Source organism: Hyaena hyaena, unplaced genomic scaffold, assembly GCF_003009895.1.
Source record: "Hyaena hyaena isolate Hyena2069 unplaced genomic scaffold, ASM300989v1 scaffold_364, whole genome shotgun sequence".
NCBI lineage: Eukaryota > Metazoa > Chordata > Mammalia > Carnivora > Hyaenidae > Hyaena > Hyaena hyaena.
The window spans coordinates 530,168-550,885 of NW_024080996.1; the positions used below are offsets into that span (position 1 = coordinate 530,168).

Consider the following 20,718-nt stretch of genomic DNA (forward strand, 5'->3'; position numbering starts at 1 on the left):
GTCCGTCAGAATCCCAAACAGACATTAACGTATAGATTGCTGTACAAATCGGACTTCGCGATGAGGGGAAGGTGTTGCCTTCGTCCGCTTCTCAACCTGGCTCTACAGTCTCCATAGTAACACCAAGGCCGGGAGAAGGCGCTCTCTCCCGCCTAACAACCCGCCCCCAGGATAGACTGACCAATGGTCCTATGGGTTACCTAAGGGATAGTGTGATTGACACCGGGGTGGGACGGGGGGGCGGAGCCATGACTGCCTCGATCCAATCGAATTTGAGGTCTGTCTCGACCAAAAGCACCAACCAATCGAAGGACGAAAAGAAGAGCGACGTGCCCACCCACCACGCTCGCCGTTGCCTGGAGGCCCTGAGGACGTAAGCAAATAAGAAGGAAGCTGGGCGTTGAAAACGCGACGCTGATTAGCGGATCTGGAGTCTCCTGGATGGAAACCTACTTGTGATTCGTCGTAAGTAGATCAAAGCCCCTGTGGGGTAGAACTGGCCGGACAGAGAGGTTTGAGTAGGGGACCTGGGAGAAGCAGAGCCAGGTGAGGGGGAGGTGAGAAAAGTGGGGGCGGCTGAGAAGGGAGAAGGGCGGAGTCTGGGGCTGAGGAGAATGGAAGGAAGCGTGGGTGGATGGCTGTGCGTGGTCTCCCAGATCACCCTTACCAGATCTGAGACCCAAGGCCTGGTGGCTAATAAATACTTAATTGGGAGATTAATTAGGAAAGAAGGAATGGTTTTTGTGCTCCTAAGAAAGTGAAATGTTAGGGCCTGATTCCAATACTTCATGATCGAGACCTTCATCCTTCCAGCTACTGGGAGGTAGCCGGGCGAACATTCTTCACCTGAGACCTGGAGGCAAGGTTTTCCTGCGCCAGTTTGAACCAGCTACAGGACTGGGGAGTGACGCTAGAGCCCTGGTTCCAGGGGTATTGACGATCCAGCACTAGGGTGCTGCTGTCCGGAAAGCCCATGGTGATGTAGCTTATAGTCGCTGCGGCACCTTCAAGTCCAAACACCGCCCAGGAAAGGGGGTGGAAGGACAGGATCTGGATCCATTGATCCCCTTTTTCTCTCAGTGCGTTAAGCGATGATGCCATATGGATGGCATTAGGTAGCTCCACGATTGATTTCTCCCAGGCTTTCATTCTACTTAATTACAAAGGTGGGAGCATTATCCTAATATATTAAAATTAAAGGCGTAGTGAAATGCTTAATGTAGAAAAATAAATGACCCCCTCCCCCCATTATATGTTGAAGGTTTGGAAGGCTATAAAGGAAACGAAAAAAGAATCCTCCAAGAAGGGCCATGCACTCCTGTAATCCCTGTTTTCTGCCTTCAAGGGCTTGGGCCAGTGACAATCCAAGAATGGATGAGCTAGCTGTCTCCCACCACCAGCAGCACTAGGGCCAAGTTACCGTCCATGGAATCCACGTTTGTACTGAACCGTAAGTCATCTTGTAATGGCCGTTAGTATTCTCACCCATGATGGACAGCGCTGGTGAACTGTGTATTCATCTATAAGGCTGTATATGCCAGCGTCAGGGAACTTAATGTATGCCTCTCTGTCCGTTTTCTCTGAGAGCTGCACGAAAGGGTATGAGAACCAATGGTGAATGAATGAGGACCACACTATACATACCTCTAAAAGTTTTGAACAATCTCTTTCCAAAGAAAGACCTCACAGCGTGAGCACTGTGGGGGGGGGGGGGGGGGGGGAATTGGCCTCATAGCTGTTCTGGTTATCAGCTACTAAACAGGGTGTTCAAATTGAAACATCATTTTATTCCGATTCTAGTCTACCTGCTTTAAATGCCATAGACTTAGGTAAATGGACTTACTCTGGAAGCCAGGTTGGCTAAAGCATCCATTCTCAAGGTTTGAAAAAGTCCTGAACATTAATCAAAAACACCATTGTTTTCATTATTTTACATATTTATAAATACATATTTTATTACAAGTATTTTTCCCACACTGAATTTACAAGATAAAATGACTAGATGTTCACTCCTTTCCAACAACAGCACTCTATATACTATATCCAGCCTTTCCTTTAGATTGGTTATAAAGTGATGAACCTCATTCTTTTTTTTTTTAATCTTTATTTATTTTTGAGAGACAGAGACAGAGTGTGAGGGGGGAGGAACAGAGAGAGAGGGAGACACAGAATCCAAAGCGGGCTCCAGGCTCTGAACTCTCAGCACAGACCCCGATGCAGGGCTTGAACCTACGAGCCGCAAGATCATCTGAGCCGAAGTCAGACACTTAACCAACTGAGGCACCCATGTGCCCTGTGATGAACCTCATTCCTGTAAGAGCTTGGGGATATTTATTTCATTACTTTAGAGCCATGTCCTATACGGACCCCAGTGTCTCATGAACCTTTAAGCTTCCATGGGGGATTGAAGTGCAATGTTTCTAATAGAAGCTACTTCGGCTACCGCTTGCCCCGGATTCTAGGCGTTAACGTTGGTCCACATTTTACAGGTTAATTGTGCAACACCCAAATCAGCAGCGATTAAACTTAACTAGTTATCGTCTTAGAGTGGTACAGGTCAGCCCAGTCAACCAGCAGGAAACCTGAGTCCTCTCTCCCACTTTTCCCTCCACCCTTTCCATTTTCACAGGTAAGGCAGGAGGCCAGACCTTCGTCATCTCTTACCAGAGAGTCCCCTATTGGTCATTAATCTCTGGTCTCTGATCTCTATTCATACGCACTGAGCCACCAGCTACCTTTTTAAAAATTAAGAATTATCTAAAAAATTTCATAAAGAGAGACTATCACACTGTGTAGTATAATGAATACCTCTCTGCCCTATTACCTGGATTAACAAACATTAAAGTTTGGGCACCTTGGCTTAAGTTTTTTCTTTTAAATAAATAAAATATCCCAGATTTAATTCTCAGATACCTTTTGTTCTCTTGTCTGGCCCCATTTGCCTGCCTTCCTTCCCTCCCTCCCCAGAGGCAAACATTCTTTTGAAATTGTTGTACATCATTCATGCCCATGTAATTGTATTTCTGTGGTATATCTGTACATTATAAATGATATATGTTAGTTCCTTAATTTAAAAAATACAAGTAGCATACTGTGGGCTTCATTTTGTCATTTACTTTTATCACTCAACATTTAAAAATAATTTTTTTTAAGCCTTATTTATTTTCAAGAGGAAGAGGGACAGAGATTGTGAGCGGGGAAGGGGCAGAGAGAGAGGGAGACAGAGAATCCCAAGCAGTCTCCACACCATCAGCACAGAGCCCAACGTGGGGCTCGAACCCATGAACCGCAAGATCATGACTTGAGCCGACATCAGTTGGACGTTCAATCAACTGAGCCATCCTGGCACCCCTCAACATTGTTTTTGAGATACATTCATATCAATACAGATAGCCAAGTTCATTTATTTTAAGTGTTTCTTATGAGTATATCATATCCTATCTATTCCCTTATTGGTGGACACAGGTTTTTTCACATGTTTCGCTGTTATGAAAAAAACGTGTCTCTTAATGCAAGAGTTTTTTTCTAGAACAGTGGTTCTCTAAGGGGATGATACTGCACTGTTGGTCATGTTGGAGTCTGTGAGACCGTACTTGGTTATTAGGAGGCATTCCTGGGGTTTACAGAACGGGGCTGGGATGCTAGGCGCTCTGCAGCGAAGAACTATCCTGAGTCCCCCACAATTTTTGAGCGTCCCACAGGGTAGCCTAGAGCCTAGCTCCGTTTTTCATATAATATATTTTTTTCTGGCACAGCTTGATATAGTAAAATTTCCAGGAATGCAACTCAAATGTAAATCAAGGGGGAATTATACTTACTTGTGTTTTGGAACTTTAACAAGAGTTGTTCACCACTTGAGAAAATCGCATAACCGAAGGCAGCCCAGCTCGTGGTATTTGAGTTGCCGTACAACACACCTGCACGAGCCTGCGTGTGCAGCTTTTGCGTCCGTGGTGATTCTAAGTTTAGGTGCAAGCATCTGACTGCCGTACTTCATTATGTATTCTAGTGTAGCCAGCCTGAACATTTGTATATTTAAACATATGCTGTTTTATCATGAATTACTTTCCATTTAAAATCGGCTGGTTATGGGATATAAAGTAGAGGTCGACTATTCCTCTTTTCTGATTGGATAATCATTTGTCCCAGCCCCTGCTATGAAATCCTTCACCTGCTGAATCCAAGCCAACTCTGCCCTGTACAAAGTTCTCCTGAATGCACGCATCTGTTTCTGGGTTCTCGATTTTATTCCGCCGATCCATGTGTCTCTATACCATATCACACTGTTTTAATTACCTTGGTTTTATAATGTGTCTTGCGGCAGTTGGTAACAAGAAAGGCAAGTCTCCATCCTAGTTCTCAAAATTGTTTTTGCTATTCTTGGGCTTTTGCTCTTCCATATGAATTGAGGATCCGTTTTCAAGTCCCATGAGTTCCACAAAAATTTATTTTGAGATTTTGGTTAGAGCTGCACGGAGCTGAAATTGAGATCTTTTAATATTGAACCGTCCCATCCAGGAACGTAGGTTATTTCTCTATTCATGTCTCTTTTGTTACTCTCTTCAGGCCTTTAAAAATATATACCTTTTAATAAAGTGGAGCAATTTTTGCTGTAAACACCATACACAACTTTTTTTGGATTTATTCCTACTTACACACACACACACATTTTTCTATTACAAGAATTTCAAATACATTCAAAAGTATAAAAAATATCAGAGCAAACACTCATGTAACAACGACCCCACGACCAGTCTTTTTTCACGTTACCCCCCTCACCTCCCTTGTCTGGATAATTATGAAGTTCCCAGACACAATTTTCTGTTACCTGTGTTATGTGTCTGTATGTATACATGTATGTCACAGTCTTTCAGCCGTGTGACCACAATATCATCACATTTTACAAAATAAATAATTATTCCCTAATACCATTGACTATCCAGGTCAGAGTTCCCAGGTTGTGACGTTGGGTTTGTTTGAATCAGGGTTCCAACTACTCTGTGTCTTTGTCAACACTTGGTGGTGTTGCCTTCTCCAGAACAAAGAGATAACCAATGATTTGACTTTGAACTGTCACTTCTTAGCTTCCACATAAATGTTGACAAATACTTTAGCCCTACCTTGTTTTTATTTTTATTATTATTATTGAAGTATAATTGACCTACAATGTTATGTCAGTTTCAGGTGTACAACGTATTGAATCTCTGTGACTTCTTTATTTTATACTGGAGGTTTGTGGCTCCCCAGCCATTCTGGTGGCTGTATAGAGGGATTGCAATTTGGTTTTCATCTGCAATTTCCTAACGACTAATGCAGTTGAGCGCCTTTTCACACATTTATTGGCCATCATATATCCACTTTAAGTTTCTGAGATATACTGAAATCTCCACTAAATTTATGGGTCTGTCCATTTATTGCAGTGATTTTTGGCTTTATCTATTTTGAGGCTTTGTTTTAGGTTCACATTTGTCCCGAGTTGTATCTATTCATTATGCTCTTTGTGAATATTGCTATTAATACCTTTCAGAGCTTTCCATTCTATTTTGTTTGATACTCATATTGTTTCAGTAGATTTTTTAATTGTGGTAAAAAAAAAAACACACATAAAATTTACCACCTTAACCATTTTTAAGTGGTTAAGTAGTCTTAAGTACACTCACATTGTTGTGCAACAGATCTCTAGAACTTTTTTCATTTACAGAATTGAAATTCTGTATGTATTGAACAACATCACCGCATTTCCCCTCTGCCCCATGTTTTTGTTTTGTTCGTATTTGCTTTTTCAATCTCTTTATTAGCAGCCTTTATTTTCCATGCAAAGAGCTGGTTTACAAAAAAAATCTAAGGACATGTGGGTGGCTCAGTGGTTGAGTGTCTGACTCTTGATTTCAGCTCAGTTTATGATCTCATGGTTCATAGGATCTTAATCTCCTTCATCTATTTCACCCACCCTCCACCTACCTTCCCTAAGGCAACCACCAGTTTGTTCTCTGTACTTAAGAATCTGGTTTTTGTTTGTTTGTTCACTGGTTTTGTTTGTTAATTTTCACATATGGTGAAATCATATGTTATTTCTCTAGCTTATTTCACTTAGCATAATACTTTCTAGCTTCATCCATGTTGTTGCACACGGCAAGATTTCATTCTTTTTTATGGCTGAGTAATATTCTAGTGTCTATGTGTGTGTATCACATCTTCTTTATCCATCCATTTATTGATGGACGCTTAGGTTGCTTCTGTATTTTGGCTACTGTAAATAAATGCTGCAATAAACATAGGGGTGCATATATCATTTCAAATTAGTGTTTCCATTTTCTTTGGGTAAATACCCAGTGGTAGAATTACTGAATCATATGGTCTTTCTTCCTCCCTCCCTTCCTTCCTTCCTTTCTTCTTTCCTTCCTTCTTCCTTCCTTTCTTCTTTCCTTCCTTCCTTCCTCTCTGTGGGGAGATAGAGGGCATGAGAGCATGAGCTGTGGAGGGGGCAAAGAGACAGGAGAGAGAATCCTAAGTAGGCTCCACAGTGTCAGCCAGAGCCCAAGGTCAGAGCTCGATCTCACAAACCATGAGATCATGACTGAGCTGAGATCAAGTGTTGGACGCTTAACGGACTGAGCCACCCAGGTGCCCCAGATCATTTATCTTTTTTTTTTTTTATTTTTCGAGGAAACTCTCTTCTGTTTTCCACAGTAGTTGTACCAATTTACGTTTCACCGGTAGTGTATGAGGGTTTGTTTTTCTCTATGTCCTCACCAACACTTATTATTTCTTGTCTTTTTAATACTAGCCATTCTGACTAGTGTGATGTAGTATCTCATGGTGGCTTTGATTTGCATTTCCCTGATGATGAGTAATGTTGAGAATCTTTTCATGTGTCTGTTGGCCATCTGTAGGTCTTTTTTGGGAAAACGTTTCTTCAGGTCCTCTACACATTTTTTTTAATGTTTTTATTTACTTATTTTGAGAGAGAGAGAGAAAGAGCATGAGATAGGAAGAGCAGAGGGAGAGGAAGAGAGAGGGAAGGAGAGAATCGCAAGCAGGCTTGTTGTCAGTGCAGAGGTCAATGTGGGGCTCAATCTCATGAACCATGAGACCATGACCTGAGCAGAACTCAAGAGTCAGAGGCTTAACTAACTGAGCCACCAAGGCACCCCTACCCAGTTTTTAATCAGATTAGCTTTTTTGGTATTGAGTTATAGTTCTTTACATGTTTTAAGTATTAACCCCTTATGGGGTATATCATTTGGAAATATCTTCTCTCATTCACTAGGTTGCCTTTTTCTTTTGTTGATACAAACGCTTTTTATTTTGGCATAGTCCTAATATTTTTGCTTTTGGTTCCCTCGCCTGAGGAGACATATCCCTAAATATGTTGCTATTGTTCTTCCTTGGTTTTAACCCCTCAAAAAATGTGCCTTTCTTATCATTACAGAAATCTTTACTATCAATATTTCCCAGTATCCTTCTCACCATGACTCCTTACACCCCATGCCTTCTTTTTTGGTTCATTTTCATTCTTGCTCAAGTATACCTGTGACAGGTGAACTCCATTTCAGTCTCTGGATGTCAGAAAACATCTTTATTTTATACCCATTCTAGCAGGAGCCTTGCATGCCAACCTGCGCAGCACCCCTACAGAGAGATTTCAGTTGTCTCTGCCAGGCTCCTCTGGGTTTCTCACTTTTGGACTGGTTTTATGTTGATCTTACTTGAGATTCCCATAGCACTTTGGCAGTATGATTTGAACCACATACAGGTGTGGGATTAGGAGTCAGATTCCTCTTGGGTTATTTCTTTTTCATCTGTGGCCTGAGGCACTTGGCCAGCCTTCTTCCAACCTAAGTCAGCAGCAGATGTTTTTAGTCCCTGATCCAAGGACAGGTGAGACTTGTCAGGGCTTATCTTTAGGCCTTGATCTTTTCATTATTATTTTTTTTTAATTTTTATTTCAATTCTAGTTAGATAATGGGGCACCTGGGTGGCTCAGTCAGTTAAGCATCCCTCTCTTGATTTTGGCTCAGGTCATGATCTCAAGGTTCGAGAGTTTGAGCCCCACATTGGGCTCTGCGCTGACAGTGCAGAACATACTTGGGATTGATTCTCTGTCTTCCCCTCTCTCTGCTCCTCCCCCACTCATGCACACTGTCTCTAAATAAATAAATAAATAAATAAATATTAAATAAATTCTAGTTAGTTAACATACAGCATTATTGGTTTCAGGAGTAGAATTTAGAGATTCATCATTACATACAACAGCCACTGCTCATCATAACAATTACCTTCTTAATACTCATCACCCATCTGGCCCATCCTCCACCCACCTCCCTCCATCAACCCTCAGTTTGTTCTCTATCATCAAGAATCTCTTCCATTTGCAGCTACGGGGATGGAACTAGAGGGTATCATACGAAGCAAAATTAGTCAGAGAAAGACCAATATATGACTTCACTCATATGAGGAATTTAAGATACAAAACAGATGAACATAAGGGAAGGGAAGCAAAAATAGTATAAAAACAGGGAGGGGGACAAAACATAAGAGACTCTTAAATATGGAGAACAAACAGAGGGTCACTGGAGGGGTTGTGGGAGGGGGGATGAGCTAAATGGGTGGGGGACATTAAGGAATCTACTCCTGAAATCATTGTTGCACTATATGCTAACTACCTTAGATATAAATTTAAAAATAAATTATTAAATAAAAATAAAAAATCAAAGAGTCTCTTATGATTTGTTTCCCTTTTTCTTTTTTTCCCCCTCCCATATGCTTTTCTGTTTTGTTTCTTAAATTCCACATATGAGTGAAAGCATAGAGTATTTGTCTTTCTCTGGCTGACATCATTTCACTTAGCATAAGACACTGTAGCTCCATCCATGTTGTTGCAAATGGAAAGATTTCATTCTTTTTGATGGCTAAGTAATATTCTATTATATATACATATATATGTGTGTGTGTATACACATATCACACATATACACACACACACATCAGACATACATACACACCACATCTTCTTTATCCATTCATCAGTCAGTGGACATTTGAGCCTTTCCATAGTTTGGCTATTGTTGATAATGCCGTTGATGCCTTGTTCTCAGTTTCAGTTCTCTGTATCATGGGTCTGAGACCTCATCTGTCCAGGAGAGGACCACTCCAAAAGTCTGCAGCTGGTTTTGGTACCCCATAGGTACCCCTACAGGCTTTGGTACCCCTTTGGGCTCAGCTCCTGCTTACCACTCAGGCTTTGAATTACACTTACATTTATAGCACTTAAGGATTTTCCTTTATTGCGTCTGAGCTCCACTGTGTATTGAATTCTTTTTCTCTGTTTTATTAAGCATTTCTATGTGTTCACTGTTGTGTGAGGTACTTGCCTTGTTAGGTCTGTCCAGCATATTGGCCAGAAGTTACAGTCCTCTTTCTAAAGCTAAATATGATTTCTGTGGACTTGTTAGCACTGCTTCATTTATTCATCCAATAAATATTTCTTGTTCATAATATCCATGGTGAGAGCTGGGGATACTGTGGTGAGCAAGACATAAAGTCTCTGCCCTCATGGCATTCGCCATGCTGGCTGGAGACACAGAAAGTCAGCCTGTAAACAATAAATAAAAATGGGAACTACAGTCAGTGAAACGCTCCCTGAAGGAGATAAGGAGTGATGGAGAGCAGTTGTTTGGGGGGTTACTTTAGCGAGAACTGACGGGGGAGACCTCTCTGAGGAAATCAGGAGGATTAGGAGAGGCCAGCCGTGCAAATACTGGAGGGCTCATTGGGGGCCGGGGACTAATTCTAGGCCGTGGAAACAGCAAGTACAAGGAGCCAGAGGTGGGGAACACCTGGAAGTTTCGAATTACTGACATGATACCATGTGCTCTAATGAGGGTGGGATTGCCCCAGTTAGGTTAGAGAGGCAAGTGGGAGCCCCGCCTCTTATGCTGGCACTCCTCTCTGCCCACCCCATCCCTACCTGTCCTCTTGCCACACTGATTCTTCCTCAAATGGATCTGTGTGAAGTCACTTCTTTGGCAAAGCCCTCCTCACTGTCTCAGTTCCCACTGTACTCTGTCTCCTTTTCACAATGTGGTATGGAGAGTGGTTCCCATGGCAGTGTTCTCCAGGGAGCCTACAGCTTCTGTCACAGATATGTCTTATGTACTCTTGTAATCCCCAGACTGTGGCACAATGCTTTTACATGGTAGACGCATAATAGATGTCGACTGAATAAACATTTGTTTGGTTTTTTGGCAGTTCATCCTTAGGGCTTCCTTTCCAATCTTTCCAATGCCTTTATAACAGAACTCCTCATAGATCATAATTTTTGTGGTCTTTAAACCATCAGGGTAAAGAAAAACCATCAACTGAGGAGGAATTTATTTGCTTAAGATTTGTCTCTGATCCTGAAGGGAAAAGTCGGTGGGGGGGGCACTATAGAATCAGTGGAATGGGTGAAATGGTGGCCCCTGAAAAGATTGTACCCACTTCCTAATCCCTGGAAACTGTGAAGGTGACCTGATGTGGAAGAAGGGTCTTCACAGACATAATAATTGAGGATCTTGAGATGAGATCAAACCAGATTCTTTGGGTAAACCCTAAATCCACCACAAGTGTCCTCATAAGGGACTGCAGAGGAGAAGATGGAGACACCCAGGAGAAGGCCATGGGAAGACAGAAGCAGAGATTGGAGCCATGCAGCCACAAGCCAGGCGATGCCTGGACCTCCAGAAGCTACAAGAGCCAGGAGGCATTCTTCCCTAGAGACTTTGGAGGAAGCCGGGCCTGGTTGACACCTTGATTTCAGACTTCTGGCCTCCAGAACTGTGAGAGAACAATGTTCTGTTGTAAGCCACCAGTTTGTTAATACATATCCCTTCACCTTATGCCTCAGTTACCTCTTCTGTAACATGGCTATAATAATATCTACCTCAGAAGCCTATGCTCATGATTAAATGAAATATGTTTGTAAGGTACTTAGCATACCGTGAACGCTCAAAAATAGTGACAGCTCCTTTCTTCTTCATTGTCGCTGTCTTTGAGGACTTAGGAATTTGCTTCCTTTTATGAATAAAAACTCAACAGTAGAATGGGACATTTCTGTCTTGTGACTGTCTGGGGAGCCAAAGCTCACACCACAGACTTGGCCTGAGAGCTTCAACTTCCACACTGGCTCCGTAGTGCTTGACTTGGATCCTGGTGTCTTCACAGCCCTCCATTAGCATTTTATATCAAGAGTGAGTTCAGCTTGATGCTGTGGGTTAGGGAAGCCAAACTAGAATTCAGATACCAAGTTGGAAATGACCTACATGGAGCAGAAAGCAACCTCTCTGTCCTCGCTGAAAAGAAAGGTTTGGGGATTTTAAATTTCTAATTCCTTTTTTTTTTTTTTTAATTTTTTTTATGTTTTATTTATTTCTAGGAGAGAGAGAGCATGAGCAGGGGAGGGTCAGAGAGAGAGGGAGTCACAGACTGAAACAGGCTCCAGGCTCTGAGCTGGCAGTCAGTACAGAGCCCGACGCAGGGCTCGAACCCACGAACCGCGAGATCATGACCTAAGCGAAAGTCGGACGCTTCACCGACTAAGCCACCCAGGCGCCCCTTAAATTTCTAATTCCTATTAAGGGATCGCACATTCCCAAAGGCCTGTACTGATGAATCCTACCACACCAATCATCACAAATTCATCATAATGAGTTTGGACTTCCTGTATTTGTATTTGTGTTTGTGTTTGTATTTGTATTTGTCTGAACACCATTATAAAAGCAGGGAGTGTGTGGAAGACAGGCGGTACCTGCACACAGAGGGCAGACACTTCATTGTGCCAGGAAGGCCCCAGGGCTGAGCTGGGCTATGGTGCTCATGCTTCCTTTCTCCCACAGATGGCTGGCACGGTGCTCGGAGTGGGGGCCGGTGTGTTCATCATAGCCCTGCTCTGGGTGTTAGTGCTGCTGCTGTGTGTGCTGCTGTCCAGAGCCTCTGGTGTAGCAAGGTAAGGCTTTCTCTCCAGCTGGGAGTCCACGGTAAAAGCAATTAGAAGCAAAATGGCTGATGCTCATTAAACATTTAGAATCCAGAAGATGATTTTTGCAATTACTGGCAGTTTGAATGAATTGTATTTTAACCTGTTATCATAAGCACTGACTTGTATTATTTATGATCTGAAGCAGAGGTGAGAGAGGGGAAGTGGTATTTTCTAGTTTTCACTGTAGAGAAGACAGGGTGGGGGGGACACGAGAGATGAAAAGGAAATCTGCTTTTGCTGCCTGTTGTATTTCGTGTGTGTGTGTGTGTGTGTGTGTGTGTGTGTGTTTCTTAATGGTTCAGACTTAGGGCACATGCAAATCTAGTCCTTGAGGCTCTAACCTGGGCCTGGGGACACTGCAGGAGCGCCACGGGCTTGGGCTGGCTTTCTCTCGGTCACTGGCCCCAGAACACTGACTCTATCAATGCTGTAGAGCTGTGCTCTGGCCAGTTTTTCGGTGTGAAGCAGCGAGCTACGTGATTTACCAAAGTATTCTAGTCTGAAAACAAACAGGTTGAGAAGAGGGAAGGGCTGCTTTGATTTTTTTTATGATTATGACATGTTTTTGCAGAGGCAAAAAATGAAAACTCCCAATTCCCATTCTTAGGAATTGGGAATTACCAGGAATAAACAGGAATTCATCCAGCCGGGGACCTGTCTAGAAAGAAGGGCTTTGTGATGAAGGGGAGACCATTTCTAAATTCCCTGGACAGTGTGGACAGCAGGTCTCTGGGCCTCGTTAATAGACTGAAACTTAGAATATTGGCTCCAAGGAAGAGCCAGTCCAGACCTCACTGATTAGAGAGGGATCTGTAAAGCATGCCCATGACATTCTGTCTTTTGACCCCAGGTTCTCTGTCATTTTTGTATTCCTTGGAGCTCTGATCATCACATCGGTTCTGCTGCTCTTCCCTCGAGCCACTGAAGTCCCAGCCCCAGAGGTCAAAATGAAGGTAAAACTATTGGTTTTATTTCACCTTCCTGAGTTATAACTCTTGCTTTTCTCAGTCTAGACCTCCATCCTGCCCTGAGGTGTTCCTCGACGTCAGGTCGGCTGAAATGTGTTAGAAGTGTAAAGTTAAAACAAAGGTGGGGAAAGCTGAGAGTGAGTTTTAAATTCCCCTGTCCTTCCACCCAGGCCGAGAATCTCACTCTGATTCCCACGTGCAACACCACTGGGCAGTTATTAGGCAGAATCGAGTGCATCTCCACTGTGCATCGAGTTGAACAAGCAGTGTGTCCGAAAGCCACCTGATTCTGTGGGGCTGGAGAGGGGACAGTGAGTTAGGAATAGGAATAGGGCCTGGCCCTGAAAGGAAAGCATCCCCATTCTGGTAGTCTGGGCTCAGAAACTCGGATCCTGGCCAAAGTGTATGCAGTGCTCTTGGGGTTGCCCTCCATGTGTTTGATTTTCTCCACTTGTGGTGTGAGGAGAGGACCTTCCGTAGAGATCAGTGGGGAAAGAGAATTTCTGTGGGAAGCAGTAATTGTAGAGGCAGTTGAATTCAGTACTGACAGTCGTCTACGAGATCGGCTGGCCCTCATTCCCGGAACACCATCTGCCAGCACTCACCTCTCTGGGGCAGGGGGTTGTTACCCTCTCTCACAGCCCTTCTCTGGAGACCCCACCTATTCTAGCAATTCCGGACTTGGGCTCTGACTTTACCCTAAGATCTTGGTAATGGCATTGACTTCTTATCCCCCATTTACCTTCTAACGGCTCCTCCCAACCTCCCATTTTCCTTTTTAAAGTGGTAATTATGATAATAGCTGATATTGTTTAAGGGATTACTATGTGTGAGGTTGTTTGCTAAACATGTTGTTTGCATGAGCTCACTTAAACCTTAAGACAACCCTAAATAGCATGAAGTAGGTGCTATTATTATCCCCATTTTATAGGTAAGGACACTGAGGCTATAAGAGGTTAAAGTAACTTGCCCAAGGTCATACATATATGGGAAGAGGCAGAGCAAGGATTCAAGCTGAGGTCTGTCTGCAAAACCTTCATTGTTGGGAACTCAACAGAATATTGGGGGCCATCCCAGAGAGTTCATGGGTGAGTATTTGATACTAGATGACAATACACAAAATTAAACAACTTCTGAACTAAAATTGGCACACATTTCTAACTCTGTGTAGGACTAATCATGGCAAAAGGGAGGAAATTTGCTCTGAAAAGTCCAAGGGACATAATGCCACCCAAATTTAAGGAATTATTTCCATATACATTATGCATTTATCAGCACACATGTGGGAGCCAGGAATAGACTCCCACCTTCGTTTCCCTGTCTGAAAGGGAGAGAGTGATGAAGGCTGCCATATTTCTGGATCGCTGCAGATGTGAATATTCGAAGAAGGGCACAGAACAAACACTGTTTTGAATTTAATTCCTCTATCCTCTGTCATAGGAGTTTCAGACCCAGGAGAGAAGAATGAGGTTTGAGCAAAATATGTCCATCAGCATGGCCAGCAGAATTGGTGTTCTCATTTTCAGGTTTTGAGAACTGGCCCCTGCAGCAGCCTGGCTCAATACTGTATCAATAATACATGACCTGGGCCTTCTGCACCCAAGGCCTGCTAATTGGCTAATTAAAAAGTGAAACGTGTCAAACGAGCAAACATGTAGCCCGCAAGAGACTTGTTCGGTACTGGAGCCAAGGTCAAAGTTATGTTAAAGCTGTTTTATCAAACTGACCTTTGTTGTAAGTTGGCTGTTGGGGTAATCTCTGGAGCAGCCCTTTTCTTCTTGGTATCTTTGGATCTCAGCAATCAGAGCACTGCTACGACTTGACAGGTACTTTGTGTATTGCCACTGTATTAGTTTCCTATTGCTGCTGTAACAAATCACTACCAACTTGGGCTTCCAACACAGATGTTTTATCTTATAGCTCTGTAAGTTAGAGGTCCAAACGCAGCCTCCCTGGGCCAAAATCAAGGGGTTGGCAGGGCTGTATGCCTTCCTGGAGGTTCTGGGGAAGAATGTTTCTTTGCCCTTCCTAGCTTCTAGTGGCTGCCCTTGGCCAGCAGCCCCCGGCTCCATTTTTAGAACCAGCAAGGTAACATCCCACCTACTCTACTTCCATTCTTACATATCTTTCTTTGACCTTCTCTTCCGCCTCCCTCTTCCATGTTTAAGGACCCATGTGATTATACTGGGTCCACCTGGATTGGATAATCCAGGCTTATCTCCCTACTTTAAGGTCAGGCAATTGGCGACCTTATTTCCTTTGCCATGTAATCTAACATATTTACCATTTCTGGAGATTAGGATGAATTTATTGATCTAATGGAGCAGGAACATGAACCAAGTGACAGGGTGATTTCACAGCTTCCCAAAGGGAATAGCATCCAAAATAGCATCCAAATACATTGCCATCCAAAAGGCAATGGAGGCAGACAGGATAAGGACCCAAAAAATGTCTACATCCTAATCTTTTTTTTTTTTTTTTCCTGCCCCACCATTTCGATCTGGGGAGAGTAGAGCCCTGGGAGTGGACAGTAGACAAATGGGCAGACCCAACTCTTAAGTATAGGTTTTGTCAGCAAAGACCAATAGCTTTGGGGCCTCAAGTATGACTGGTTGAGTGACAGCCAACTGTATGATTGGGACACATTATCTATCCTTTAAGGATTTTAGTTCTCAGGCAAATGGCCATTTAACCTAACCCTTGGAGTGCTGGGTTATGAATGTTGATGTTCAGGAAACTTCTGATGAAAGTTTTCAAGAATCACCTTTCCATTTTGACAATGAGCCCTCCTGAAACAGCAGTGGGTTGATGAGTTGGGGGCTTCGACCTTGGATACATAGGGGTTTATTATACAATTGTATTTTTATATATGTTTCAAATTCTCCATAATAAAAAATTAACAACAACAAAAATGAGACTTTCTAAGACCAAGCAAGCAAGCTTCTCATGAACTCCTTCAGGTAACTGATTTCAGAACATAAAAGAGCTCATCCAAGGTCTTCAGAGTGTTTATGAAACCACCTAAACCGAGCCTTTTTTTTCCCCCCATGTACTTCGTTAATCTCTTCTTTATATTGTATTTCCAGCTCAGGGAGTTATTTCCCAACCATTTACAGAAGAGACTCAGATCAGGATGTTTCTGGAAGTCACAAATACAAACAGCCTCTGAGCCCACTCATCAAAGATTTCAGATGAGCACAGCCAGGGTGCTGAAGTGATCGTAATTTCCTTTTTGATGTTTCTTTCTGCAGATTGTGGATTCCTTTTTCATCGGCCGCTATGTCCTGCTGTCTCTCCTCACTGCTGTCTTCCTTGGAGGCCTCTTTTTGGTTCTCATTCATCATATCCTGGAGCCAATCTATGCCAAACCACTGCGGTCCTACTGAGCACTATTCAGGAAAGCCAAGACCCTGTTCTGTCCTTTGCTTTTGCTGTCATTAATGAGCAGAAAGGTACTGTTCAGAGCCTTGTTCTGACAGCCGTCATGCCTTAAGATCAGAGAAATATCCATTCGCGACTGGGACAAATGCCTTGAATCCTGGCTTCCAGAAATGGGGTTGCAAAATTGGCCCTGCAGAGATGCTTCTCACCATCTTCCGAGGAATACTGCTATCTTCTTGGCCCTTGTTCCTCAGGTCTTCTATCTGTTTTGACGGGGAAATAAAAATAGTGTTCTGCTTCTGGTAGATTTTCAATCAAGACATCAGTAAGTGGATTTCGGGAAAAGGTGCACTTTGGCTTTCACTGTCCAGTAGGCAGAAGAATCTCGTCCTTTTGATAATACACAGGATTCTTAGTTACAAGGTTGGGATGATTTGGAAAGGAAAAGCACTCCAAGTTCAAAAGCTTATTTTAGTACGATGAGTTGGAAGACTTACCGAGATGTTGGTCGTTGACCAGTGTGCACATGGTGTCACAGAATCTGTACAAGCAATGGCTGTCCCTTCTCTCTGCTATAATAAAGCAATAAACAACCGAAGGACTGACTTTCACTTCAGACTCTTGGCCACAGCTTTCTCAGTCTGTATTCTATATTTCAGGTTTGCTTAGGGAATAGAAGAAGGGTCTGGAAATGGTTGTTTGTCTTGCTTCTGCAGATCTCTGAATTCTTTCAGGATTTGGTAGCCCTGTGTGCCTTATTTAATTCTTATAGGGTCCATTTTGGATTATCATCATTTCTTGTCATCTTTGTAGCCCTTTCTCCAAAGCTGGTAAGAAATTATGTTCCTAGGATTAGATATAACTTTATGCCTATCCGAAATCCCAGATCACCCAACACTTGTCATTAAATGGAGGAGCTCTGGGCTGTTTCTACTCTGGAAGTCTCTCCTGACTCCCTGGAACTAAATGAAGAAGGATCTTCTGACTTAAAATTAAGAACGAGAAAACGAGTTAGAAGGAGAACTTTGAGCACGTGCTTTATGCCAATAGGATGCTAGTTCCCCTGAAATCCAATTTATTTAAATTTTATAAATATTGATTATCGTCCCATTTTAAAGAAAAACTTAAGGCTTAAGGAGATGAACGGACTTGCCCAGGCATCACACAGCATCCAGTGTGCACGCCCAGGTGGGGCAGACTCCAGGGCTGTCTCGGACTGAAAAGAAAACCCACTGAGCTTTGTGGGACTTTGAGAGCTTGAGGAAGTCAGGGCCATGTCTTCACTTACTCTCCTGGATCCTCCCGTCAGTGTGGAGAGGATCCCATCCCACCACCCTAGTGGGGGCTAAGCTCTAAATTAAAAGAGGAGAGAATGGATGACTTTTGGGAGTCATGGGCCCTTGAAGCCCAGGTTTATTTATTTCTGCATTTGAACTGTATCTTACTCAGTTTGGAAAACCTTTGCAGATAAGGCTTTGCCATAGAACCATTCAAAGGAAATTGTTTCTTCATCTGGCCCAGGGCCCACAGGTAAGAAAAGAAAGAAGAAACATCCCACCAAGCAGATTGGCGGGGAGAGAGGAGAATGCAGACACGTGGAGGGGAGTTGGGCAAGCTGGCAGTCAGGCTCTGTCCTCCCTCAGGACACTTTCACTGAGGCTCCCAGATACCTGTGAGTCTCTGTGCAGAGAGACAGTCCACGTGGAGCACGGACTCCTAACAAGCACAGGTTGCCATTTGTCACCTCCTGGGAGACTTGCTGACAAATCAAATCGGGGAAAACTTGTAGATTTTGACCCTGAATCCATCCTGTTATTCCCCAACAAAGGTGTCCAACTTTAAGATCAGTGGATAATAGCTATGAAATTTTGGGTGACTGCTTACATGAGGAAAAATGTGTGAAGGCTGGAAACTAAATTCCTTCCCAAATACCACTGCTATCTAATGCGTGTGTGTGTGTGTGTGTTTTACACAGATATAAATGACAGGGAAAATATATATATATATATACTTTGTACAAAGTATTTTAGGTTGGCCTGCCTCCTATAGATCCCAAGTCCATAACTACCAAGTATGGGGAAATGAATGATAGAATGATAGAGTACTACTCTCTACCTTCATACTCAAAGCAGTCATGGTCAATGCCCTGTGTGTGGGATGAGTAGTAGAAGGCTGAAACATGAATTTCACTGAGGTTCTACATGGGCCACCCATACAATGTCTAATATGGCTCCTCTTGTGCTCACTGCCTTTCTAGAGACGGGGCTTCGAGGTCATCTTAGTGTCCCATTCACCATTCTTTGATTGAAGGCCTTAGAGCAGGTTGTGCTATACTGTTCCTTACCCTGTGGCAGAGGGACTGTTCCTTACCCTGTAGCAGAGGGGACCCTGCAGCAGAGAGACATGTGGTAATCCCCACTGTTTACAATTTGGAGAGGGAGAGCAAATCAAGAGCTCTACATGAAAAGCAGATGATTTCATGGCCTCTTAAAATTGTATCCTGACAAAAGCTAAATTACCAGGGCACCACACTACCCCGCCATGGAGACGCTGGTCTAGTCCGCTAGGTGGTGCTGTGTGGTATATTTTAGAAGTCTGTCAAGCCCACAAAACCTGCCTCCTAGGTCATTTTTTGACAAGTTTCTTAAACTTCTTATTTATAAGTAATACTAACATTCTTTGCTGATACATGGTAACAGCAATTTGATCTAAAACCTCATCAGAATTATTGTACCAATGTTCAGGGACGAGGGAATGCACAGCCATTCATTCATGCGTCATCCAACATGTGCCACCATTCATTCAGCATTTACTGTGAGCTTGTTGGGTATAAAGCATCAGTCTTGGGATAAACCAGCCCAAGAAGTAGGCTCTGAGCAGTCTAGGCTGCCTTCCTAACCATCCCAGGATAAAAGGATCCAAATTATTTTTAAATGTTTTTATTCTAACATAAAGCAATCCATGTCTTGTTCTAGAACTTCTCTAAGACATAAACTGTTGCATCAGCTCTATCTCATTACTGCTTCAGTTGAATTTTTATTTTGATTTTTATTCAATGTGTAAAGAGACCTGCTGCAATTATTTTAAGAAAAATAACAGGCAGAGAGATAAGATTTTAAAGGTTTCCATAGTTAGTAGTGGGGCTCAAACTTGACATGGGGATTCCTGACATCTCTCAGTCCTCAGATAACTTAAAGATCATTTTCGGCTCTCAAACAACTCCTTGTTTCTACATTGGTTAATAATTTTTTTTTTTTTTAAGTTCTTGGTACTCATCTTTTCCCTAACCCATGTCTAAAAAAGGCAAAACCTTCATTAAAGAGTCTCTAATTAGCATCTAAGGTACAAATAATAAATATTTTGTCATAATGTCTTGGCTTAAACCTTTAAGTATTTGGCTGTTGTTACAGAGCAGCAAGTTTCCAGATGTGGGAATTGGAAATAGTATGCAAGTGAAGTGTCGATTGTCCTCACAGGAGCACAAAAAGTCAAGGTTGGATGGGATTTCCTAGTTTATAGGGTTCAGTCTTTATTCTCTATTTCCATCCCAATACTTGGAAATATTCTATTCCTCACAGGCTAAAATCACAATTTTCATTATATTTACAAACATGTTCCAAGCATTTTTCTAAATGCTTTGTAAATACTAAGTCATCCTCATAAGCAACCCTACCTCATAGGACTCTTAAATGTCCCCATTTCACGGATGGGGAAACGGGTAGAGTGGTGAGGTGATTTGCTTGAGGTCACTTAGGTCAAGGTTAAATAGGAGTCAGGATTTGAAATCAGGTGGTTTGGCTCCAGTCTAAGCTTTTACATACTTTATATTACACTATCTTGCTCCATAAAATAAAGAAAAACGAGGGAGCAAGGTCAAGCAATGCAAATCCAGTGGAAAGAAATACCAAAGAGTAGCAGCCGATTCTCATGGAAAACCCAGAATCTTCAGACTGGGCAGCAGTCTGAGACAAAGGGCCCTGGGACCTCGCCGACGACTGCATTTATCCACCCTGTGGTTTTGGTGGGTTTCTGCCCTGTTGGACTTTGGCTTCTCAGTGGCTGAGAGAGATTCCGTGGAGCAGCCCATGGATGGAGTTTTCAAGGACCAGCACAGCAGTCTCTCTCTTAAGCACTGTCCACTGGAATGTTTGATACTTGGGTTGGTTTTCAGAAGCGACAGTGGAAGAATCAAAGCAACAGACCAAGAATGTACTTGTTTCTTGATCTCTGTTTCTAACATCATTATTGGCAGTTTCTGTTCACTCAAGGGAAAAAAAAAGTTCCCAGGACCCCAGCCCCCAGCCCCACCCCAACACACACCCTCTTGTCTCAGTTTCCTGGGACATAAGA

The 20,718-nt window shown here is 42.9% G+C and overlaps 1 protein-coding gene across 5 annotated transcripts; it reads left to right on the forward strand.

Moving 5' to 3' along the window:
• Nucleotides 1–376: 376 nt before the first annotated feature.
• TMEM218 (transmembrane protein 218) lies at nucleotides 377–16,979 on the forward strand. Of its 5 annotated transcripts, none has more exons than XM_039250257.1 (5): nucleotides 377–465; nucleotides 1,346–1,450; nucleotides 11,877–11,986; nucleotides 12,870–12,972; nucleotides 16,239–16,979. In XM_039250257.1, exons 3-5 carry the CDS (start codon nucleotides 11,877–11,879, stop codon nucleotides 16,371–16,373), a joined length of 348 nt encoding a protein of 115 aa, XP_039106188.1. In that variant the 5' UTR covers nucleotides 377–465; nucleotides 1,346–1,450; the 3' UTR covers nucleotides 16,374–16,979. The 5 variants fall into 5 exon arrangements, with proteins under 5 accessions (XP_039106188.1, XP_039106186.1, XP_039106184.1 ...); XM_039250255.1 differs by having other exon boundaries at nucleotides 405–465; nucleotides 1,262–1,450; XM_039250253.1 differs by lacking the exon at nucleotides 377–465 and adding an exon at nucleotides 479–546.
• Nucleotides 16,980–20,718: the final 3,739 nt, after the last annotated feature.

Coding starts and splice junctions, on each gene's coding strand:
- TMEM218 (XM_039250257.1), top strand. CDS start 11,877: ATGGCTGGCACGGTGCTCGGAGTGGGGGCCGGTGTGTTCATCATAGCC. Junction 11,987..12,869: donor AGAGCCTCTGGTGTAGCAAG/GTAAGGCTTTCT, acceptor TTTTGACCCCAG/GTTCTCTGTCATTTTTGTAT. Junction 12,973..16,238: donor CCCCAGAGGTCAAAATGAAG/GTAAAACTATTG, acceptor TTCTTTCTGCAG/ATTGTGGATTCCTTTTTCAT.